The 26536-nt window shown below is 38.6% G+C and overlaps 1 protein-coding gene across 1 annotated transcript in view; it reads right to left on the reverse strand.

The window, feature by feature from the left end:
• Positions 1–26257, reverse strand: part of LOC139447163 (ALX homeobox protein 1-like) — a 42892-nt gene extending 16635 nt beyond the window's left edge. Inside the window, exons 1-2 of the mRNA XM_071228358.1 lie at positions 26065–26257; positions 1892–2534 (exon numbers count right to left, since the gene is read on the reverse strand). Coding sequence (XP_071084459.1) covers positions 1892–2534; positions 26065–26173 — 752 coding nt within the window. The 5' untranslated portion in view covers positions 26174–26257. The remainder of the gene's footprint in view (positions 1–1891; positions 2535–26064) is intronic.
• Positions 26258–26536: the final 279 nt, after the last annotated feature.

The following is a 26536-nucleotide window of genomic DNA, read 5'->3' on the forward strand; positions in this document are numbered from 1 at the left end:
TTTCTCCCGTCCGGATATAGCGTGGTGTTGCTGTCGGTATTGTCAGGTGTGAAATTCATCGGCGGGGATGAAAGCTCTCTGATCAAGTAAAGACAGGTGAAAAACTCACCTTGCTATCTTCAGTCATAATCCACAAATAATATTTAAAGTCGCCAGACGTAGCTCGGCATCTCACGGGCGTCCAAGGGAAGTAAATTTGAATTTCTCGTCTATTTGTCGAATAACTACAACTTGCATCTCCCGCCATCAAATACGAATTTCTTTTATCCGCGCATGTATAATTTGATTTGAGTGACACGGTCAGATTTTTCACACAAGTTAGCAAGTATTGTTTACTGGCTAAGTTTGAGAAGATTCGGCGTAGGGCTATATCCTGTTTATTGAGGGCAATGAAGTATTTGAAGATAAACGCTTCTAGCAGGATCACCCTAGGCTTAAAACCAGGAGCAAACATCTCGCGAGAGTGAAAATTTGTTAGAGTCGGCGAAAGGTCGCGTTAAGGCATCCAACAAGCAAGAAGGCCATGTTGAAATGAAGTTGATACAATATTTGGTGCTTTCTTGCCGATTTGACGAAAGGTTCGAAGACGCAGTGGCGAAGGTCTCCCATTACAGAAGCTTTGCATTACTGACTCATGCGGCATGCCTTACTCCTAAACCTTTGTGTTCCAATTTTGTCAATTAAGAACATTTTGAGAAAAAACGGGGTAAAAAGCACAGGTGTGTCAAACAAGGACGAATAACGCGATTTGCAGTCATTAGAACTATTGGAGGAATCTGGTCGGATGTCTAATTTTTACCAATGATTTTTGTGTAAGCATTGACAACCTTGGCCATTTGGGCGAAGCACATACGCATTCTTCGTAACGTTTACGTTTTAAAATGGAATTATGAAAACATTGATATTCGTAAACACTTTGTATGTCAGTTGTATGTCAATGATTATTTACCTTTTTCAATTAAATTTATATCACCTTTCAATTTTGACATTTACAATTCTTTTATTACACCTGAAATATTTATGCTTAATGTGTGTTATAATAATGTAGTAACAAGTTTCTCGGATAAATAGAATGTGTATCTTGTCGATGTGTATAACACGAAATCCTAATAATATAATTAGCGTAACAAATTTTGCAGAGAGGGCTTTGGAATTCAGGAGATAGGGTCAACGTTTAGTACATGAAACAAACAAGAAATGGTTATTCGATGGTGATGCAGTTGATACGGGTATCATAGTTGTGTTTTTAGACCTTACGTGTGCAGTGTTCCTGCGACTGTTTTCAGCCTAGAAACGTTTGGATAATGTATGTAAGTTTCGGTCAAATTCAATTTTTAAGAGCATACTTCGTATTTCTGTCAGTTTATGTTTTTTCACGTGTTTTAGTGAATAATTTCGGTCCTAAATTGTTTTAAACATCTTAACAGTAACTGTGTGTACCATCACGGAAAATGGTTCAGTTATAAACCGGATAATTACGTTAAAAGTGCATCAGAGATTGTCGATCAGTGGCAATACCTTGACTTACCTATTGAAGAGTTAAATGTATTTTCTTTGGTACATATTCCTTATTAATAAGTTATTTAAATTAGGATGATACATTGAATGTTCATAAAATTCAAAATATGAATATCTATTTACATTCAGTATACAAGTGGTGTTCACGACAAATGTTCCTACATCAAAAGGTCATTGTACTATTGGCCTCATGGCCATATATATGAAATATAAATCTGTATGTATGCCCATACTCCTTGGGCAAAGCTGTAAAAATTATTTACAATTTTTTTTATCGTTCCTTAAGTTGCACTAAAGAAGCAACGACGGAATAACTTGTAATGCAGTACCGCAGACAGGAAGTGACGTCAAAAGCAAAAAGTGCGTGACTAACCTTGTGAATACATCCGGGTAGTGAGTCTTCTGGAAAGCCCGCTCTAGTTCCTCCAGCTGATAACTAGTGAACGTTGTACGGTATCTTCGCTGTTTTCTCTTCCCAAACTCCTCTAATTCCTTCTCTCTATCACCCTCAGGGTCCCCACAGTCACTGCCGAGCTTGTCACACCCGTCCTTACTATCGTCATCAGTCACGTGATCTTTGACGTCATCTTTCAACGTGTCGTCATCATCAGCGTCATCGACTGACGTCACAGAGCAGTTAAGGGATTGTTCATCTTCTTTTTCCGTCGCTCGATCACTAACTTCCAGTTTACTTTCTTCTTCTTTCCCGTCTTTATCATCGGCTGAGCATGTCCCAGGCGTCTGTCCCCCGGGTTTTTTTTCAGGTGTGTCTAGCTCGTTGTTTATTTGCTCGGCGTCCTCCCCTATTCCTGACCCACCTCCACGGGCAAGCCTCAAGTCAGCCGTACCTCCGGCGGGACGCACGAACCACGGGACATCCATGTGTCGGGTTTGGCAGAGGTTGTCGTTGTACCAAGGTGCTGGTAAGGCAGGGTCTGACGGGGGTAACTTTTGTGCTTCCCCCACCCCCTGGGGCGTACCAGCCTCTGACCCAGGCCAGCTCAGCGGGCGGGCACCTGCAATATACAAAAGATACGTGCTTAACGTCACTCAACGTCATTTGAACGAAAATGTCTTTCGGAATATACAAAAGAAAAAATGGCGAAAAAACAATTTGAATACAGACAAATCCTTGATGCTGTTAGTTTAACGTTAACTTTAATGTTTTAAGGTGTCATGTGTTGTTGTGTGTTTGTATTTGTACAAGGGGATTATCCGACACGAGTGGATGTGAACTAGCATATCAATACGAAATACGTCGGCTATTTATTGTACTTCTCGTCAGCTGGGACATATATGAACTGTAAATCCTAATTTGTCCAAAGCAAAGGTCGTTGAGTCTTGATTCGCAAACAGTCAAATACGTTTAATTTAGCAGTTGTGTTTTAGCATGGAGCGGTATTGTCCTTATCAACTAATGATATAAAAAAGAAGGGCACTCATGAATTTGTACCCAACTGCGAGCATCGGTTATTTACGTAACGAATCATCAATCCAACGAGGCTGTGTTGGTTACAGCTAATCTTTTGAAATTGAATTAATTGTATAAGGAAATCACTGCCGTTATGACTTTTTAATCACGTCAGATAACGGGACTTAATACACTTTAACGACCTTAGATACGACGCGGTAAAGACAACACGATCTGGCCGAACCAGTACAAGTCTTTGAAGATTGGGCCGTCATGGCTAATTGCTGCGCCTCAAAGTAAGGGGACATGCTCTGTCGTGAGTGGTTGATATCGCTATTGACTTACTGGTTCAAGTTTAAAAGCAAAGATAACCCACCGTACGGATACTAGCCAGGTTGTAATCTCGTCAAATCTCGTCACCGCGAGATCTCGATGATGAGATTACGCACCTCGCGCGTGCCGCTTGGCCGTTTTACGCGCAAAGGAATTATTGGATTGGGTTTAGGATAACTATAACGAGGCGATAGGGTCAGGGAACTCAACATATGTTGGGGTTTGGACCTACCAGATCACACACTAAACTGGACGACCAGCGCATCAACCACGACTTGAAAGAATTGATTGTCGCGCGTTGATCCGTTTAAGGTCTTCGGTTTCTGGTGGATTTAATGCTTATAACACTCTGCAAAAATACTTTGGCCAGCTGATGTTAGGACTGAAATTGGTATTGGATAAATTCTATTAGGCATTACACTAATTCTTGGAAACAAATTATTGATGTACCCAATCCAAGAATGTTTTGTCTTTATATTACAAAGAAAACGTAAAAGTGTTTCAGTCTCACCAGTCCAAACTAATTCAGACGATGCAGTGCAATGAAGTACGGCTTTTGTAAACAACGTCGCGTTTTAAAAAAGTACCCTTAAATATGAAGGAGACATGTTTTAAGAACTTATCAGCGATATGAACAATTATTGAAATTAAGTACATAGTGCACTTCTTTGGGAACACAGGAAGAGAGCATTAAAGCAACATTCTATCCAAGGAAAACGACTTCAACGAAATCAAATCTATATGAAACAAGTCTCAGATAATTGTTTACCCTTTTATAACGATAGGTTTAATATTAGGTATGAGATAGAATCGTTACTGTTCATTTAATTTCCCTTAGAGTTTTTTGTGCTTTAACGCAATAATCCTTTTCTGTGCCAATCAATTATACCTGTCACCATGCAGTACAGTGCGTACTTGAGTGTGCTTTTGACGTCACTTCCTGTCTGCGGTACTACATTAGAAGCACTTCCGTGGGAACGTGTTCCCGTCGTACGTATCTGCTTTAAACCCACTCTTATCTTATAAAAGATTGCCATCCCAACAATATTCTTTTGTTTGGACCAAAAAGTCTTAAAATCTATTATCAGTAGAAGACAAAACCACACGATTGCTTTCTCATGAACTTGTGAATTGAAAATCAAACCGTCCATTGAGTTGTTCGGCGAGCAAACAAGCACTTGCCGCAAATTAAGTTTTAATTACCACTTAGTGTAGAAAGTGCTCTCTTCTGAACGCCAGTGGTCCTTTTCACTCAATACATGCTACTCGTGTATTGAAATTGCACAATTATACGGCAACAATACTTTATAGTTTTCTTACATTCAAGTATTGATTATCAAGAGTCGATACATTCTAATTTTTGCTTCGTCGCACGGGGCTATTTAATCCGGTGTTCCTGCCTCGAGGCGGACTTTATTGTGCGCTTCCGCTCTTGCGCACGCCGATCAATGCACGTGCATCTCGTGTTGTTATTTGCTTGTGGCTTACGGACAACGTGTTTGCAAAGGTCTTGTAGGAATGGTGTAGGATATGGAGAGAGATTCCATGTTATTGTCACTATTATGTTAACATTTCCTCATGCCGCGTCTTGTTTCAACACAGTAATGGGGACAAATTGAAATCTATTCATGTCTCGCCGATCCCGTTTTTTTACCCATTCATGTTTCAGTGAAATGAACGTCTTTTTACATGTCCTCCATTTTTTACGATTATGACGTCAAGAGAACAGTCTTTGCAACACCACAGAGCCTATATTTGATATTTTAAGATAAACATATTAATCATGTGGCAGGATAATTTAACATAAAAATGACACTTATTGTACTTCACTTAAGAAGAATTCTATGTATTAAGTTTTATTCATCTATAAATGTATCAATTATTCTACAGGATAAATAGTTTTTTTGATCTATCAGAAGAGGATGTAACGTCGAGGATTTGCGTCGTATTTTCAATTAATCAACCACTCGATCAGCAGAATATTCAGGTCTATTTTAACACATTCGAATCTGAATCAAACATTATTTGAACACTTTCCACCACAGTGCACCCTTCACAAGGACCCACAATGACGATAACGCTAGAACGGACATCACGCTTGTGGCTAAAGAAGTAATCATGTTATAGGCCTTTAGAGTCAATATATTGCTTGTAACAATGTTGTAAGCGCTTAATTTAAGAGCTTATCGTGTGTATGACGATTAGTATTGAACGGAATCTCTCTGTAATCGGAGCTAAGTTGAGTCGCAAACGCAGCCATTGATCCGGGTAAGGGTTGACGCTACATGCTCGCGACGTGGTTCTTCTCTCCGACACTACGGCGGAGGCCCGGCGCCATTTATGACCAGATTAATTGCACTTGGTCTTTTATCGATATGTTTTATCAAACACAGCGCGATGTTCTTTAAGTATAGTGGCACTTCACCAGATTATAGTGGGACAAGCTTTAGTAATCGCTTAATTTTCCCCCTGTCTTTTACTATTGGGTTTATTTCGCCCAGCTTGAGCCGTTCAGGGGATTTAGCAATAAAATAGAATCCACTTCACACAAAATATCATTTTCGATTTTTTTCTAGATCCCTTTGGAGTTGGGCGGTCGAGGCTCCTCGCCAAGGGCTAAGTATTGGGGGATGGAGGGGGGGATTGACTAGCATCAGTCGGGGCACCCACATCGACAGACTAGGCATCTCGGGTGTTAAACATTTCCCCATTGAAGCGTTTATCTTGGTTTAATGCAACGTTACTGCTCCATTAGCAAGCTTTTAAACCCTTATTCTCGTCCAAACCGATCATTTGAATTTCATTAGGCATTGATTAAGGAGCTTTGGTAACGCAAACGGCAGTTCTAAACTCGATATTTCCTGGGAACATCGTTAATTGAGTAAACCTTTATCCCGGTGTGATACTTAACGCTCACCCTTTTGAAAGTTGTGTTTTATTTAATCGACGAAGAACAGACAGATAATTAGGGCATGGGAAATATGCTTCTGGGAATAATTTAAGATGTTTTACTTATAATTAATTATGTTTTGGTATTTGTGTATCTTCGATGCCAATGGTTTGGATTGTTTGATCATTAATCTGGCGCCTTTGTTGCAGGAAGCGTGCTGTTTGTGGATTTCTATGCCCTGGTGTGTTTTGTGGAGAGATGGTGTAACTCATTACATCCGATCTGATCCAAGTTTTGCAACTGCTGAAGCCTTTTCATCCATAATATTCCCCTGGTGCATTTATGGTTAACACTAACACATCCCAGATATTGTTTCTGATTATTGAAAAATGAAAAATGTAAAACAATGGTATAAAATATATACATTCTGGCTGAAGTTGTGTGGTATTTAAAATTAGTTAGATCAACGTTTTCAAACATTTTACGTAAAAATAACAAATTCGAGAAATGAGTTTGTTTCACCTTTTGTCCGTGTTTTGACAATGCGAATAAAGTCGAATGAGTTACATTCTACCATTAAAACTATAACCCTAAATAATAATAATAATAATATCATGCAACAATGTATCTTTTGGCTCAGACAATCTCCTATCAAGCCTTATCTGGAACAATTTCCTTTCTTCGATAAAATCTCAGGCTCCCCCATCCCACCCAAGAATATCAAATGGTCGGGCCTTATTCATTTCTAGAATACTATTTCTAATACAAATCTACGGCAATGTATTCATGTGTGCTAAACTGTTAACGTGCTTGACATGCCTTAATTATTCATTATGTAGAACTGAAGCTTTTAGTATCCTCGATTATTTTGTTTTAAGCAAATTAAGGAAAGAACTCGTTAATGTTATCTCTTGAAATATGAATACTTTCATTTTAGTTCTGCTTGACTAAAGGATGTTTAGTGGTTCCCATGGAATCCCGGAAACATCGCCATCAAGCTGAACTAAGATTAATGGATTTATCTTCGAAAACCAATTAGTGAACTGGGCAGTTTTCTTATCAATATATATTCAGCTTTTAGGTATAGATTTCAGAATATGAGCATGTGAAATAAACTTTCTTAAAATATACCGAGACAGTGAAGGATTGATCTTGTTGATAAGTCCTTTTTTAAATATAACATATTGTCATGAACTTATATTTACCGTTTTTTATGTTTTTTTTTTATAGATCATTAATTTACAGCATATATTAAGAAAAATTATTTATCCTACATATACCTCTTATAATAAATGATGATATATTATCAGATATTAGAAAAATTATTTTTAATCTGATTTAAAATCTGAAAGGAGGACTAGGCCGACCATTTGGCAGTCCTAGTAAATTTGCTTTTTTTAAAGTTCGTAGTGTGGGTTTTTTTGGTGTTAATGATTCACCACTCTTACATATTCGTCAAATTTAGATTAAAAATGGGTAGAAGTGACCCCCCCCCCCCCCTCCACCACACATACACACGTTCAATTGTTTGTTTCAATACTGTGTGAGGAAAACAAGGGAAGTAACCGTTATAAAAGTAATGTTTGAAGGGTAAAGTCGTCTATAAAAGAAGATACTAAAACACGGCGCAAGTTAAACCGCGTTCCATTGAAACAAGCCCAGTCAACGGTCAGCGTGTTTTGATTGACAGCTACTAATCACTGCTATAAGCTACCCACAGTCAGTCATCGTGTTGACAGGGTCATGTGACATTAGCGGAATACTTGAACTAATTGGGTTACCTCTCGTGTATGTCCTAACACCGAGTTGTTTGTGGTCGCACCGTGTGCCTGTTTGCACGCCAGTCCCCAGCGCGAGGGTATCCAGTGTAGGGCTAAATTAAATGCCTTGATCCAAATTACAAAATCCAGTTTAGGTATGTTGAATGTTCGCACAGCTGTTAACAAGGGAAGAGTTTCGGAGATAGTAGCGAAAATATCACTAGACCGCACTCGGTTCTTATTCGACTTATGGCGCTTTCAGCAGATACTCCAAACTGGTTATATGTTCACTTTGCTCAGACGCATGTTAATTCCAGTGGAACTTTCTTACCTCAAAGTCGTAGAAAATATATCGGGGCCTTCCGGATCCGTATGGATACATAGTGTTAAACAAAAAACGTGTACTATACACATGCTGTTTTGACCCGTGAAGATCCGGGGTAGAATAGGTCTTCAGCAACCCATGCTTGCCGTAAAAGGTGACTATGCTTGTCATAAGAGGCGACTAACGGGATCGGGTGGTCAGGCTTGCTGACTTGGTTTGAGACCCGTGAAGACCCGGAGTAGAATAGGTCTTCAGCAACCCAAGCTTGCCGTAAAAGGCGACTATGCTTGTCGTAAAAGGCGACTAACGGGGTCGGGTGGTCAGGCTCGCTGACTTGGTGGAATATTGCTGAGTGCGGCGTTAAACAACAAACCAAACCAAACCTAATTGCGTGGATCAATGCTCATGATATCAGTCACTGGATTGTCTGGTCCAGACTCGATTATTTACAGATCGCCGTCATATAGCTGGAATATTGCTGAGTGGGGCGTTAAACAAGAAACAAACAAATAAATAAAACGTGCGGATTTAATTTACATTTCTGCATCTCGCATTCAGTCTACGCCGTAAACATCATGCATGCTGCACGAGGGACCACTATTTAATATTTGTGGTGGTAGGGTCATTTTTTAAGAGACAAGGTAGTTTTGAAGTCACTGCTTCAGACACTGTTTCTGTGAAAGAAGGTGCCGAACTATTAAATTTCCCAAAGCCGAGTTGGGTCATTTAAGCGTGCAATAATCCCCTGATAGCGGGTTCGAATCCCACATTCAACCGGATCATGATTCGTGGGCTCCCCTACCAGTCACTCGTTCCCTCCCAACATGGGTACAATGTGTGAAGACCAATTCTGGCGTCCCCGACCTGATAATGCTCGAAAAATTGCTAAAAGCGGCGTAAAACCATACTCACTCGCACCCGTCCCCTCTGGTTTCAAGATCTGCATCAACTCAGGCTCTACCCCTTGGGGATCCCAGTTTGAGTCTCAGTGACTTGGTTAATTATGTATTGCTCATAATATCAATCACTCGTTTGTCTGGTCCAGATCCTCGCTTATCCAGGGAATAATGTATCCATTGTATTACGATAAATACCCTGGAATCATTCCAAGATAAAGCTTCGTTTCGAAAGTAACGCACCATCTCCATCTGAAGTGTCAGCAAATTAGCACAGGATTTCTCTCGCTCATTAGAGTAATCTGATTGGACGGTTATTTCTAGATTGACATTAAGTCCCAGAAATAAATATCTAAAAAATATATATCGACAAAATAAAAATAATACAATCCAAATGGAGCCCAGATCAATACTTAATTTCAGGCCGAGAGCCGAGGCAAATCATTTTAGACTTGAGTTGTATTTTTAAAATATTTCTCTCTGGAGTCTGGGAGATAGACTAGGCTATTTGTAGCGACGTGTCTTACAACAGAATGGAAATATTAGGGGTTGGATAAACAAGGATGTGATATCACTGGACTATTGTTGACTGCAACTCAAGTCACCCTGTCACTCACTCATTTCGTTTAAAACAAAACAGAAAGTGTTTCCTGGCTATGCTGAATGTCCTGAAATATATGTATATGTGAAACAAATGCTTAGCTCCATTTGCCGAAAAGTCTTTTGTACACGATTTGAAGCAGTAACCGAAATGGATCTCAAACAAAGATGATGTACACCTCACCCCCCTCCCCTCCCCCACACACCACCACTACACGCAGTATCCCCATACCCCTTATGTAGGGCAGATTGTGAATCACTAAGTAAGAATAAGTTATATGGATGAAGAAGTTATTGTACATCACAATCAGCTGATGGCCTTTTTAACTCCAACGTAAAGTATCATATATTTACAAAAGCGCCCCATTTTGATCCTCTCATTCCCAATATGTCTTACTGAGATAAAGGTTCATAAATGTTCATTTATTGAACGCTGAATATTTTACTTTGTAAACCCCAAGACGTATATAGATATGTACATCTTTGGTAAACCCCTTGTGGTTACCAAAAACGTTACACGTTATGTAAGTATATATTTCTGCATTTTCAACAAATTTATTTCTATTTTGTAGTTATACAGCGAGACCCTGTCATAACGGATAGATGCGTTCCAAGTGAAATAGTCAACGCTACCAATCGACGTTTCGAATCGTCAAGGTTACCAATCAACGTTTCGAATCTAACAGGAAGTTAGCTGATTTTTCGACATATCAGTGTCGCCATTCAACTAAAACGGTGGACTAAACTATGTCGGCTTCCGGTTCGTGTTTTGGCCTCGCTGACTGGGTCCGATGCTACACCGATACAGCCAGGCCAATTAAAATGGGTGTTTTATATTGCAACCAAATAACTCACGCCACCGCTATATAACGGCGGTTGAAAAAATATTAGAGTCTGAAAATTGTATAGCGATTCATGTAATAAGCAACGGTGCACGTCATCGGGGTATGACTAAACACAATCATGGTGTGATGTTGTAACCGATCTTCGTTTTGGTTGGAGTTGGGTTCTAGGGACCTATTTTCACCCCCAAAACATTGTCATATGTCACCCTGAAAAGATCTTCATTTATTATGTTTCTCTTGTCCCGGGGGTCTAAAAATATAAAATTATCTACCAAATGCATGTTTAATTTTTAATGTTTAAATTTAAATTTTAAAATATAAATATTTTTTTTTTTAAATATTAAATTTAATAAAAAAGATTTCCCGCCCGTTCATTCAGAAGCTGGTCACGGGAATGAGAAACACAAAAATAAGGATGCCCTTGTAAATGGATCCTATTTTCTCAAATCGCATAAAATATATTTTCTCCGGTAAGGGAGACCGTGCACTAAGTCACCCCCGCGTTCCCACCCCTCACTTTGAAAACCTTGACGACACAAGATATGCATATGTTCTCCAGTGCCCACAGGTACTTGGTCACCCCTCCGCGGGGCTACAGGAGACTTATTCCATCCACATCTCAGCCGCTATAGACGAGCTTCACACCGGGGTGATGTGTTGCAGAGGGAATGCTCACTAGAGGGCGTGCAAGTCTCGCGGTGTGCGCGTGCTGGTGTGTCCCATGATGCACCGGGGTGACCCGCGGGTCTACCTGGTACCATGGCGGCAGCTGGAGCGAGTCCCGCGCGGTGTGTACGCGCGGATTGCGCCCGAGATCTCGCGACAAATAGCACGGGACTGTAAGTTTACGGGCCACCTGTGAAGGACGGCTTGCACTGTGCTCTCTTGGCTTCAGTTGTCTATCGCGCTGTTTGCGCAGGCCGACCCAAAGTTTAGAGAAATCATTAGGTAATGTAATTACCCTCGCACACGCCGTATCGCGGGAGAAACACCACACGGAGAGCCAACGGAGCTCGCTCCACTAACCCCTGCCTCATACCCCCAAAGCCTGGCAGAGATTCGCTAGGATTAGTAGCCAATTAGCTGAAAATTTACCTAATTCGATTTTATTTGTCCTTATTAATTAGTGTGCGTGTCTGTGGCACCAGAACCTGTGCGAGTCATCTCCCACTGTTTGAGGAGGGCGGTGAACGCAACCGGTAGAGGGGTCCCCCGTACGTCCATAGGGCCTTCATCAACACAAGGAATCCACATACACCCGAGGACCAAGGACCAATACACAACACTAACGCACAAATAGCATCCTTAATTCAACCTCATCACTCACCACTGCAGGGCACCCAAGGAACCTGTTTAACCCATCCTTGACTAATTAGCAAAGCAATTCAACATTCTCAACTTGATTCACGCCGATTATGTTATAGACACGATACCCTTAATGTCATCGCCGACAGTCATTGCAGGTCTTACTGTCAGGAGTCTTACATTTATGTATTAATTATGATTATTAATTAATATAGACCATTCCGTGTTTCGTTAAATATGCCACCCGGTTAAAATCCATATTTTATGTGCAACCCTATCCATCCAGCTTCCATCTTGATCCGTCATTCAGATGACAGTTGGTCGAATGTTCTATTGTGTTTAGCTTAGTCCATTGCGGACAAACCAGTGACGGAAAATATCAGCAACGATCCACAACATCGAGCATGGTGAATGCAGTCACACAAGTATATACGACAATTCTACCCCATAATAATGAACAAAAAATATTCTACCCCGTAATCCAGTGCCAGCTTGATAATTGAGGAATCCCGGTAATCTTGACGCTTACCACTCCAGCGAAACCCACGAGCAGACAAACCTAGAAACAGTATCTGGACGAATCTGGGATTCGAACCTAAAATCCTAAATTTCTGATAGGTGTAAAGGACGCAACTCTGCACAGCGAATTCGTCGCCTACGACGACTGGGTCTCCCCTGCCCCTAGATCTCGAAAAACTATATAAATTTGCATTTACAATGTGATAAGAAAATCGGTCATAAAACATCCCCCCTCCGCATCCCTTGATATCAACATCATCAATTACCGTACCTTTTTCGCGTTGGAGCAATCTACCATCTTGCATTTCGTCCAGGTAATTCCGTGTTAATCTTTGATATTACGAGTTACCTTCTCGGAAATTGGAAGAATGACAAGAGAAAACGTTTCTTTAAAAATATTTACGTCCCATTTGTTTCCCGTGAATCAGCGTGTATTTAGCTTTGCATTATTGATTGTGCGCACTTGAAGACAGACAAGCACTACGCCACGTTGGTGACTAACGCGGATTTTGTTTCCATTGGTTCAATGCTTGTACATTTATAATAATAATAATAATAATAATAATAATAATAATAATAATAATAAAAAAAATAAAATAAAAAAAGAAGTTATCTGAGATGAAATTTCCCTTCGATTTTTAATCTGATTTTTGTGTGTAAAATAACTGTTTGAACAGTTTAAATTTTATTTTCTTCTGTTCCCAATTTTCCTAATGCATTAAATCAATAAAAATCATGGAAAAAGTGACAATGAACAACTCTGAAAATATCGAGTGGTTATTTCGCATTTCGTCATATTAAACCGTTAGCTTTCTTGAAGAGGAGAGACCACCTCCGTGGTCTAGTGGTAGAGCGTCCGCCCGGAGATCGGCAGGTGTGGGGTTCTATCCCCGGTCGCGTCACACCAAACCCAAGTAAAAATATTGTACTTGTTGTTACCCTGTCTGGCGCTCGGCATTAAAGGGCTAAAGCAAGGACTGGTCGGCTCGGTGTCCGTGTACTGTCCCTGTACTGGGGTATTCATGTTAAACTGCGACAAGGTATGTCAGTGGGCTTAGCACTATAAAATCGGCATTAGCCCGGAGTAGCAAAGCAGACACACACGCACACACACACACACACACACACACACGAGCAGTCACGATATGGCTGAAATATTGCCGACCTGACGTTAAATTTTAACTCACTCACACACATGTGCATGCACGTCGCTATAGAAGTGCAACAATCTTGGACGAGACGTTAAACCCCATTTCACCTCATCTTAAAGTGGAGAGGGAATCATATTATTCGAATTGATATTAAGTCATTTTGGATTGATCAATAGACGATTGAATATCTGAAGAAGATAGTAAATTATTTGATATCTGCAAGCAATGTATGAGCATCTGAATATATTATAGACTCCTAATATCAAACTCCGTTACAACTCGAGTCAAATGGCTCTTCATGTTCATATAATTCGGTTAGTTAACAGTAATCGAATAAAAACACGTTGAGGAAATGTAAAAGTTATGACTAAATATGACAAGCGCTAACGCAAACAACAAGAAATAGACAAACACTATATGCAAATGAAGAGGTCAGGGAGGTCAAGTCGAGCGATGTGCCGAGCAAGGCGACAGTAAGCGATCTCCTTAAACGGTGTTTATCTTCTTAATTGGTCGACTTTCTGGAAATGAGTGCCATATTGGGGCGTTAATTGAGTGAAGTAGAGGTCGCAAGAGCTCTGGCGGTGGTGTTGAGGCCGTCACGGTAGGCCACATACTCCACGGAGAAACAGATGAAGGAGGCGGGAAACGGCGCGAATTCATGACGTCATACGCGTGCGTATTGAACATTGGCGCGTGCAGACGTGACGTGCTGAAAGGCTGCGTTCGGTGGCAAATTAAATTTCGAAAACACAACTGTGTTAATTGGATGATAAGCGGGAAATGTGCCTGTGTCGGAAGATGTGCTTGTGTCGTTCTATGTTTGCCCTTCTGTGAAAGGCGCGTGTTTTGTTCCTTCTCTGTTGTCCACGAAATAAGCCAATAATTAGCAACATCTTCTCCGTCAAGATCGGCGGTGTTCGCAAGACTTCGGCTGTACTCGGAAAACACGCTCTTAAAATCGAGTCACGTTCGGCAGCTTGTAATTTATCACAGGAAGTTAGGAGTCGAAAATAGAACGCCAGGCTGTTGTACCTTCCGTCTTCTTGTTTGCCCAAAGATTAAAAGGTATGTGTCGAAAATAATAAGATGCAAATTAAGTTATTGTAAGAAAAAAATATACTTGAGTTCTGTGATAAATGATCGCATGTTCAATGACATTTCAAGTCCCTCCTCACTTGACTTATTGTTTTTAAAGGAAATTAAAACCGTTTAAAGCCATTCATAAAAGACAGACTTACTTTTGTGTAAGAGGCGCTTTCCTTCAAAGACGTGCATCTTTAGAAGGTTTGGAATTATCATGGCCCAAGACTAGGATCGCAGGTAAAGTTGAATGAGTAGAGTTAGTGAGTGTTTTAACACCGCTTACAACAATATATTTCAATTATATCACGGCGGTCAGCTTAATGGGGGAGGAAAATCCGAAGTGTACAGTTCCCAGACGTTTACCACCTTGGTGAAAGCCATGTGCATGGTAGGATGCATGCTTAGAGACAAAGGACCCTACTCGGAGAGATTTGGGAATTTGAATCCACTTTTAGCGGATCCTGACGCGGCAAAGGGGCTCTAAAAAGCACGGAAAGAGAAGACAACGTGGTCACTGTCCACGATGCTCCGGGTTCTGGCAATAATGATGATGATGATGATGATGATGATAATAATAATTTTAAAAAAATAGATGGTTATTAATTTTAAATTTTAAATACATATGTGCCTAAGGTGATCCTACAAATTGATATTCTGCATCTCATTAGGTATCGCATTAGATACTGCTTCGTTACAGAATACAAACAATAGCTCCCGCACCAAAGTTTAACATAACGAAGCCAGAATATGCATATTTCTGTTTTGACCACGTGAGAAAACTTTCTCCTTGTTTGCAGTCAGTGCACGCGTTATTTATTCAACATTTACGTTCTCAGAGGTTAATTCCGATTTGTGAAGTTAATAGATACGAACAGCTGATAAAGCAATTAGCCATCTAGCCATTAATGGAGTATATTATATTCTATTGTTTCGTTTGTGGTGCTAGGTAGATGATTAACATTAAAACACGTGCTAGCCCCGCGTAACTCGTTGTCCACAGCGATCTCTTCCGGTGTCAAGTGCTTCACACACTGCTCACTCGCTCTCCCAACACCTCTTGGCGTACTGATTTTAATTATCAATATATGAATATTTTATTAATCCGATAATATCAGTCGGAAATGATCCCACTCCGGTTTGGAGCCCCGCTAAGACTTCACATAAATTGCAATTAGTTTTCGTTTCAGTTGAGCGATCCGGGATTTGAAAACACCACATCATGTATATTTCACCACTGAGGTTATAATCTAATCGACGTAATCTCAAAGCAATCAGGGATCTATAGGGGACACACAATCTAAATGCCTCGGGTTCAGTGAAAACTCGGAACTTAAAAAGGATCGGGATGGGTTAGGGATCCCATGGGGATACTTAATATTCACAAGATTAAACGAAGTACTGGCGCGAACACAAGCTCGGCCCGGCTAGAATGTCAGCGCTAAGGAGCAGTGGGGTTAATTCAATTAAATGCTTTTGTAGTATTACTGCATCCCTTTAGATGTCTATCAGACAGGAAGGTCACAAACTGTATTTATTACAAGATGTAATTTACGATAAATGAAAAAATAAAAGCTTCTCTCCTCTGATGATACGGAAGTATCGTGTCTGACTTTGACATTTTGAAGACTGGATGATAATAAATTCAAACTGCCTTGACAGGATTATCAAACGTCCGATTAAGATTAATAAATAAGTGTGACCATAAGTATCTTAGTTTAATTTTATAGTTGGAATTACCATAACCGTTTTGTTTAGGAGGATAATTTTGGTGAACTGAACAGGAGACATATTTGGAACTTTAATATAGTGTATATACTTGATAGCTATCGCATCAAGCAGTGTACCGTCGATGGACATAATTTTCTGACGAACAGAACGCAACTGTCTATTGAAGTCACGTGGTAACCTAAAAAACTTTTAAAAAACCTAAACCCTAGATCTATTTCCTTCATGAAATCATTTTTCTCCTGAACAACATACCCGAGGATCAATAATGAATAAAAATACATTCTTTACAAACAAATTGGGACTGGTTGTATGACACAATGACGAGAATAGAGCTGTGTGCGCGTATTGATAGGAAATGCAGTTATTGTTGAAGACACTGTAATACTGGTATCTGGCTCTAAGCAGCTGTAGTAGCCCTCGTATCATCATCATCATCATCATCATCATCCTCCTCCTCCTCCTCCTCATCATCCTGTTTTCAAATATTATTATCATTATTATTATTATTGACATGGATTTCAACTTCTTTTCTATTTGAACAATGTGACGTTTTTCCTACTGATACCTTTTCCTTTGAAGGAAGTGACTTTCATTAGCTCTTAGTTTGATTGATAACGATATCTGTACTTAAACGTTACACTGAGAAAAAAAGAAAAGAAGAAAAAATACAAAACACAATCATATATTCAAAGACCATGCAAGTTTCACAACTTGAGTTTGTTCGCTTCCTTTTTAGAGATTGCTTTAAATCAATTGTGTACAAATGTAATATATTTTTGTAGAATATGGATACTTAGATGTATAAAAATATATATGCCTTTTACTAATTTTAATAATTTACGAAGATAAATTCAATACGTTTCAGCGTAAAAAGTACAAACACTTTTTGTGTAAAATGCAAATCAGAGGTTTGATTTTATTTAGTATTTTAACCTTGGGCTTGATTCAAATTTCGACGAAATAGTATTCATACGTAAGAATTCGGTCTTTGATCTTGACACAATGTCAATGACGTCATGCAAGGGCCATGAAAGGGAGCGGCATGTACACGCGCCCGCGTGACAAACATATACAGACTGTGGTGGACAGTGGTCATCTCGTGCCAGGTCTCGTGTGAGCGAGATTAACGTTCCACCTGATGACTAATGTTAATGCGAAGGATTAGCGTGGATTAACTAAACCTGACCCTCGATCTGAGATCAACGGTTAAAGCCGCGGCTCTCATCCGGCGAGTTAACCCGCTGGTATATATCAATATGGCCGCAATGCGCATCTACATTTCTAACTTTGATGGTCAAACAATGACGAAATGCTGCGTCACATTTTTAAAGCGCGCAATGGCGTCTTCAGTTTGGCCAACGGTTTCGGCTAATCGATGGAAACGAAACATAGGAAATTTCGTTAAGAAAATGCACACATTTGGTTGAGAATTTATTGGATTTGGGATCCGTAGCGGGTTGAACTTGTTGAATCGGGGATCTACGACCCCAAACACGCTTTCCAAAAACGCACACTTTAACATCGCGTAGTGATTTGTACCAGTGCGTTATTTGCCTCTGTCCGTGCCACGAGACACGCTGGTTGTCACAGACACCGACTTGGCACGGGAAACGAACTCGGAACGGAGGATCCGGGATTAATAGAGCCGTATTTCTAAGTGTTTCTGGTGCAGCAACAAGGCTTGTTGTTTGAACAGATTGGCCTTCATTGATTTGCCCATGATGTAATAACGCTGATACAACATGGACGGCCTTTGAGCAGCCGCTGCCACGCCCAGCCTCGTCCACTACGACGATGACAACACTGCTTTTGTTTCCTTGTACTACCGAGAGAAAAATCCAATTTTAGTCCTACATAAGTGGATTTGATACAATTTGCATATATTTGCATATATTTGAATATATTTGCATTTATTTGCATAGTGTTTTAACTGGTACCTCCAGTGATATATTTAACGGGGTATATTTATGAATATTCATGTGTCATAAAAACACGTGCAAAGTTCAACGAATGTGAGTGAGAAAGTTAAATTTTTATTAAATAATTTAGCTTTGTTCTTATAATGGCCACTTAACATTTTAATCGTTGACTCACTAGAGGTAACATTGCATATTGCAGTTATATATACACCAACCGTACATATATAAACCTTGTACGGTCATGTATTAACATAATTTGAATATCAAAGAATATGTAAAACACATGTATTATTTCTGTGGTAAGAATTTGCGTAGTAAGCAGCTCTGCCTTATCCATTTGATTTCCACAATAAAAAAGCTGGAATCAATAAAAGACGACACTGTGCACTTTTCATGACTTTTCAATAACATATATCTTAGCCCTGAAGAGTAATACATATTTCATCAATAACTTTAATCAGTCTTTTGCAGGTAAATGGCGGTTGAATATTATATCATAACACGAAATGGATTTTAACGTCTTTATGGGAGCGACTTGTGATACAATATGTCGTAATCCTTCAAACGTCTTGATATTTCACCCATAAGAAACAATTCCCATCCACAAAGTGATATATATATTTTTTTTAATGTAAAAATTAATCTTCCCAGTCCGTACACTTCACTATACAATGCCGCTCGCCAATTCAGATAACTTTTCAACTTTTACAGTTTTAAATATTTACTAAATGCTTTTATTGTTTATAACTTTTGACCTTTTAGATATTGCGTTAACAGTAATCTAGGATTTGCAAGCTGACTTATATATTATTTGACTTAACGTGTTGATGCACTATTAATACTACGGTACAACTCATAGCCTTATCGATAGTATGTGTAATGTATGTTACCACCGAAGCACACTGGCTCTGAGTATACTTATATATATATAGATAAACAAGGAGGGGGGATATATCGGGAAGATTACTGGCGACGGTAATCCAATATTAAAATCTGTCTTTACCGTGAAATGCAGACACTTATCTCAACCGATAGTGCTATCACTTCAGAAATGACTTTATATCATATTTAGACTTTACTCCGACTTAATATTCATATACACTGAAAATGGACAACATTCCTTGTTTAGTATTGACCATGACAACGCCATATCATTATGTCTTAAAATTGAAACTCTTCCTTCATTATGATGCCGCCATGGAAAAATAAATAAATGTTGGTTCTTTTTTATAAAGCCATAATATATTTCAACTATTACAATAACGTGATATTGACAACAGTTTAAAACGAAGGTGTTTTAACTTAAAGTTTGAGTAAATGGTTTTATCTATTTCTAAACCTGAAATAAAAGTTAACAAATGGAGGAGGCTGGAATCAATTAGCGTATAAAAAATCAGTTGTTTGGTAATAAACTGTTTCATCCTCTTCTGACCATGCAAAGAAAAAAGTAATTCGGTAAAATCAAATCTGTTACGGATGACGTCTTCAGTAACGGAGACAATGGGTATACCACATGCTCTTTAATATATATGTTGTTTTTTTGTTATTCCATATTTTCTGTTTATTCTGAATGGAATGTCTTGTTCTCACATTTCTGACAAGAATGTTTTAGAGATATCTATAAAATGCTGTGTGATTTTTTATTTCCAATCACATTGAAGATCAAAATATAAATGGAATATTTGAAACAACTCATTGGGGAATAAATGAGATTATCTTTTGACAGAAATTGTTTAAAAGTCATAAAAATAGACCTAAAAACAACCTCTTAGAATGGCTCATTTCAATGTGAACACACACACATCTGATAGCCGACACATCAAATACTGCAAAATCAACATCAGTTCTAAATATGTTATTGAATAATTTATTAAGAATAAAATGTAATTATCGTTTTATGAAAAACAGTTCGGCTTAAAAAGCCATCTTAATGGATTTTTACATCAGTGAGAACCCAACACAATGATGGATGTGCTGAGGCAGAGGGCACCTATTAAGACCTGGGTCTTATCTATGTTCGAAATACAATCCACGCACAACGGTAGAGTCGCTGGATAACTGTTATCACAGGTTGTCATCAGCTTATGCCGCAAATGTACTGCTTTTAAGCAGTTAATGTGTCCCCGACTCCATGCCGTCAATTTCATGACTCTCTAGTCAGCCGGTAGCTTGTATGGCGTGTTACAGACCGATTAATATATACTTAAGTATAATAGAAAATGATCTCGCTTGATATTCATCAAATTCATGATTGTATGTTGCAGTTAGAGACTGTTATCGTAAACTTCACATCGACTAATTCTTCCCGAGTTTGAATTATTTATAACAAACCTGTAGTTATCTGCTTGCGAGCTTGATAAAAGAGGCTGATTGTTCAATACTCACTACCAATAGTTTTACAGGGCTATCGATCGGAAAAGAGTTTGTTCGACTGAAGCTCGCAGACGGTAAATTACCTCTGAAGACAAATATCTTAATTGGCGGTAGATAATTGCTGGGGAGATAGTTCATCAATATAGCTGAAGGAGACGTACAAAACAAGCTTTCTCTCTGTCTCCCAGCTCGCGTTGTGTTATAGCTGTTAATATCAAGGATAGAACTTTATTAATTTTCTATAATTCAATTATTTCGAGTAGGTTGTTTGTATTTAACCGAGCACAAAGTGTTCTGACAGACGCAGCAAGCTTAGCTCAACATCAGCATCGTCGCACCCGATATGTTAAAGAATAAAGACGATTACGGAATTTCTTTGTCGCGGAAACGGTAATTAAATATAACAGCAGTAATGATTTTCGTTTATTCTCCTAATCAAACATAAAAGAAAAAGGTTTGACGAGTACAAATGGTCTGACAAGAAAATTGATATTTTTACCAAGCAGACAATTAGCAATATTTCATTTAGAATAGATCGCGAGATGTGTAATAGGACGTTCAATGTATGTTTTATTGATAAAACAAGTTTATATTTTAATGACTTTGCCTCGTTATAAATGAGTTACCTGGTCAAACAATTTCTATTTTTCGCTGAAACTTTAATATATGACTCTTTATCATTAAAACGAAATTGACAAATTCCTTACAAAAAATATACGTTTTTATAGCAAATGAACCTTCTTCTGGTATTTCGAAACTGTTTTAACACAAATTAATTATGTACAGAAAAAATGATTATTTCGTAAATAAAACGTATTTTTTCCAAACGCGAGGTATTTGCTGAAATTCTGAATATATTGTATATTAAAATTCCATTCCATTTTAAGATTTTTAGTGTATGTTTTTAAAATAGTGTATGCAACGTTTCAATGTATTTGTTTATTTTAAGAAGGTAACTTCACAAAATCAGTAACATATATATGCGACGATAGCTCTTAACACAGATCTTGTATATTTTAATATATATTTTTGTAAATCTCATTTTGTAAAAGAGTTGGACAAAGAGACAGTGCGTGAAACGGTTATGTTAAAATATGGAGTCGTGCCTCTATGCGTACAGCCATGTATTACACATATGGAAATCCGTGATTGTGGATTATCGCCGTCTCTTCGTGGAGCATACCTCCATGGCTTCCCGTCTCCCGTTCAGTGTCGCTATCGCCTCAATGCTGTACATATGTCGCGTATATAAAAGTTAAACTGGCGTCAAGATGCGAAACGAAGTGTCTGTCACCCCCTCCCCCCACCAACTCCATAGTTCCGGTGTCTGGTCGCGGTGAAAGGGAGATATTAGGCAACTCGACCGCGTAACCGCTTGTGTTGTTATGACTGTACTGAGAGAGCATGGTGTACACACACAAACTAGCGAAACCCAGAAATGTTCACGTTGGGGACAAGCTAACACAAACAGGCCATTTGTCAGCCTGTCGTGAGATCGTCGCGCGCAGTCTCGGGTGCTGGGCTTACGTCGCGAGGCACGAACAGCTTCCACAAAACTATACTGCGCAACTTCCGCTTCTTGTAAATTGCGTAAGAAAACGTGATGGAACGGTGCAAGCCAATTAAGGGTTAATTTTGTGTTTGAAAACGCGCAAGGGGGTTAATTTGTACCACTTCGCACGAGGGGGGTGGGGGGTAAATATGTGAATACATGTATGATGACATAGAGAACGAACACGTGTCAATATTAGACATTGTAAGTAACCAAGGGTTGAACAGACATTAAACATCACCTTCACATATAATCCTACCTTTTCAGGTGTCAGCGAACTTGATTAAAGGAGCGTGTTTTCTGTTATTGCGTCTACTTGAAAACACTCTAGCTTTCTCCGCGGGTACATTCAACGCTAATTACGAGTCCTCTCAGCACAAACGCAGTGTTTAATAAATAAACTTCAGCTTTTTGATATACCCCGAACCTACGCCAGTGTTATTGATGGAGCGCTGGTGGCCACCGTTTATAACACAGAAGAAGGCATTTAGCTATGTGTAATCTTGTTAATGGCCGATATATCTGGCGTCTGTTGTGTATGCTCGCTCTTCACGTGCACAAATAACCCATACACATTGAATAATTTGGGCCTGCCAACATTCCTATCTGTGACACGGGACAATATGGCGTGAATCTCACCCCTAACCCTACCACCCAGAGACCGAAACTTGGCGACTACGAACACTCCGTGTGAACAAGTGGTGCAAAAAATCCTTCTCTTGACCCTAGTATCGCTGACAGTAACGTTAAATCGAGAGGATAGTTTTGTATGTTAATATTTACTATTCAATACTGCATAAATAACATACCCTAACATATGTCTTTATAATATAGGTTAACTCCGAGCATTGATGCTAGAACTTGAAAACCACGACACCTAGCACACACACAACTTTTGAGTCTATCAGCGTGAGAGAGTTAAAAGTGTAACGCTATATTACTTTCATCTCAGAGTGTGAGGACCCGATCAGAACTAGAAGTGATAATTTAATACACAAAACGTTGATTATTATTATAATTATGAATATGATGAATAACGTTTTCAAGATTGTATATAAAAATACTATTAAACATGTTCCTGTGAACTATGATTTTGTCTTGATTCAAAATTGATGAATCTATACAGTGTATGAAAAAGACATGCTTATATGACTGAGTTATTTTCATATTTTGTATCGTTTTCTTTCCAAACACGTTTTGTAATGACTATCCACAATATCTACCAGTGAGAGCTGAAATTAAATAGTTCCTATTTGAGTATGCCCTTCTCAGTCGTTATAGTGGTCGCATCGGAACACGATCAGTCTCGTGTGCTAACTGACTGCGATATCATTTTCATTTTTTTATATTTTCTTCTAAAACACATTAGTGCGACTACCATCCACAATCTGTTCCCACGAGAAGGCAACAAAAATAGATCATATTCGATTATCTTCTTAGATATTAATTTACATATTTGATACTAGTTTATTTGTACATCTGCGTTCAGAGTGCTTCAACTTCGACAGCGACGGGCGACATGTCGCGCTGTGATTACATCTAGGTGCTAATTCCTAGATTGATTAGAATGAAAGCACTCCAGCGTTATCAACATATACCCACAGTGTCATAGTGGGGGGATATACTACTGACAATATTGTGTCTCGGTGCATGTACACAATGTGTAGAAAATATAGTACCTCAACTGTATATCTAAATTCTTTAAGTGGCGATTAGAAGTTCTTATGATGAACAAGGGAGATAGTTGCATACGTCGTTGTGGATACAAACACCGTTATCAAGCTCTTGGTATTTAGCACGACATGAAATCTCCCTCGTTGACTGCATATATGTGTAAATGTTTATCTTTCTTTAAAGGACATAATCTAACAGGGTATATCCAAACCCGAATATTTGAAGCCCTTGATCAAAGTCTTCACGTGTATCTGACCTGGTTCAATTCTAAGTCTTGTATTTTACCCGCGAGCTTTGACATAAGTTTAAACCATTTCCTAATCACAATTGTTGGCATAATGTGCAATATTTATGGGGGTTCTATTTAACTGAATTGTGTTTAATTTATTCTATTATGACATACAATGCTTGGATTTAAAATAAAGCTTTTCTTCATCATGGAAAATGTGGTTTGGATGGCAGTATCATTACTGGGCGCACACAAAGAGTCAGTCATGTATTTAAAAGTAATAACATAATACTAATATAATATCGCTAGGAAAATACAAACCGTTAAATAGTAGCAAACAGTTTACACACTTCCTCGTGTTTAGGTGAGGTTAGCACATGGTTCAAATACGCTGTCTTCCTACAGGTCTAAGTTGATGTTGACATGATGTATATGTGCGTCATTTTCACGTTTACGTAACTAAGTTACTATTCAACATTTATTTCGACGCATATATTTCCCCTTAAAGGAAAACGAACTTTTATCGTTGGTATATATAAACAAGACAGAAATCAATTTCACGCAGTTCGAACTCAATATATGATAAGTGACAATGACAATATTATAGTTATGTTATTTATTTGATTAAAACAAGATGATTCTACACGAAGATTGGTACGTTTATCTATGCATATTTTCTGATCGAGCAAACTGCAGATTAAGATTCAACCAAGTCACCCAATGGTACATTACTGTATAAACTGCATCTCTTGTAAAGATACCCTAGCTGTTGTCATACCGCGTTGTGCCCTCATCTGTCAGTATAAAGATGCAAACATCGTTATGTTCTTTAACACAATAATTATGTGTATATGTTTGAGGCAAATATGCATTCATAAGAAATCAATACCTTGTGCATCTACCGTTTTCAGTTCCGTGCTTTTCCTTTTCTGCACTTACACACTGTAAACTTCTTTAAAAGTTTACTGAGGAAAAGCAAAGATTATCAGAAAATATGATCAATCTTTGTTTGATCATGTTGATGTTGAATGAAGACTCACTGCATAACCAGATGACTGTGGGTAGAAGATGTGTTTTCTAAACAATAATTGTAATAGTTCATTGTAATAGTTTATATATCATTTTGGAGTAAAGTTTATGCAGATCTTGAAGTGAATTTGAAATAGTTGCTGTTCATATTTGTGATTTTTTTCATTTTGGATTTTGTTTATGAATAAATATATCAAATGCAATACGACAACCATCACTATATTATAAATTTCTCACTTTTCTCAATTTATTGAGTTGAAGGGAAATTTGTACAGTGCCTCAATACAAAGTAAGACCCGTATTTTCTATATTTCTTGGATATAAATGCTTGATAATGCTATACAATCCATATATGTTATATAGAATAATACAAATAATACACTAATACCCCTCCACGATTTGAATTAATTTCACCGAGTTAGAAAGGATTCACAATGTTTAAAATGCACCTGTACATATGATGCTCGTGCTAATTTACTAAAATGTTGATGAATATTGCATTTAAATATAGTTTTTTGACTTAAAATTATGACGTTCAATAAATGTATGGATTTCATATTGTGCATGATACACATAACAAAGGAACCTGAAATCCTTTAAGATTAAGTTTATAGTTTGGGTAAATTATTTATTTTCTAAATATTTTGATGTTGTACAAATCGTGAAAATATGATAAAATAGTCCTGATTGAAATATTGCTGTCCTTAGCCCATACACTGCATCCCGATGCAAGACAATAAACCATTCTGTGCTTGACAATATTTTGAGACCTAACGAGACAGTATATTTCTCACAATATAAATCATCAATCACAATTAACCCTCACCACATCTATCCAGCATACACGGTCTTTATATTAATAGTTCAATGTATAATATCATTATGATAACAATCATGATTAATGACTGACAATCACATTACCTGTGTCCATTGTCGGCGAGTGCCTTTGATCTTTCTGTTTCGCAGTTTCTCCGCCACCAAGCAAACTGTCAATATCATAGGCCGATTTCTTCTTGAGGGACAGATCCATGGCAGAATATCGGCTGTTCTCACATAAACTCCCTTGCGAATGTAAGGTCCTTTAGCGGTCCGACTCGTCCCTTGTTTCCGTGGTTCGAATCTTACCGTCTCTCCATGTACGTACGTATACAACTCGCTACATGCGGCCGAGATTTCCGAGTGCGGAGTCACAACACACTAACACTCAAACTTAGTACAATACGACTGCTTAAAGATTCTATTTATTCGAAACTTCTGTCACCGACCCGTCAAAGTATCAGACTGCGGGTTCAGCGATAGCGCCGACCAATCAAATACCGATACACCGCCGTTGGTTGTAAGCCACGCCCCCTCAATTATATGAGGCGATGGGGAATTGCTTGTGGTGTAGAGC

This window comes from Haliotis cracherodii, unplaced genomic scaffold, assembly GCF_022045235.1.
Source record: "Haliotis cracherodii isolate W230 unplaced genomic scaffold, xgHalCrac1.p SCAF_7, whole genome shotgun sequence".
Lineage (NCBI taxonomy): Eukaryota > Metazoa > Mollusca > Gastropoda > Lepetellida > Haliotidae > Haliotis > Haliotis cracherodii.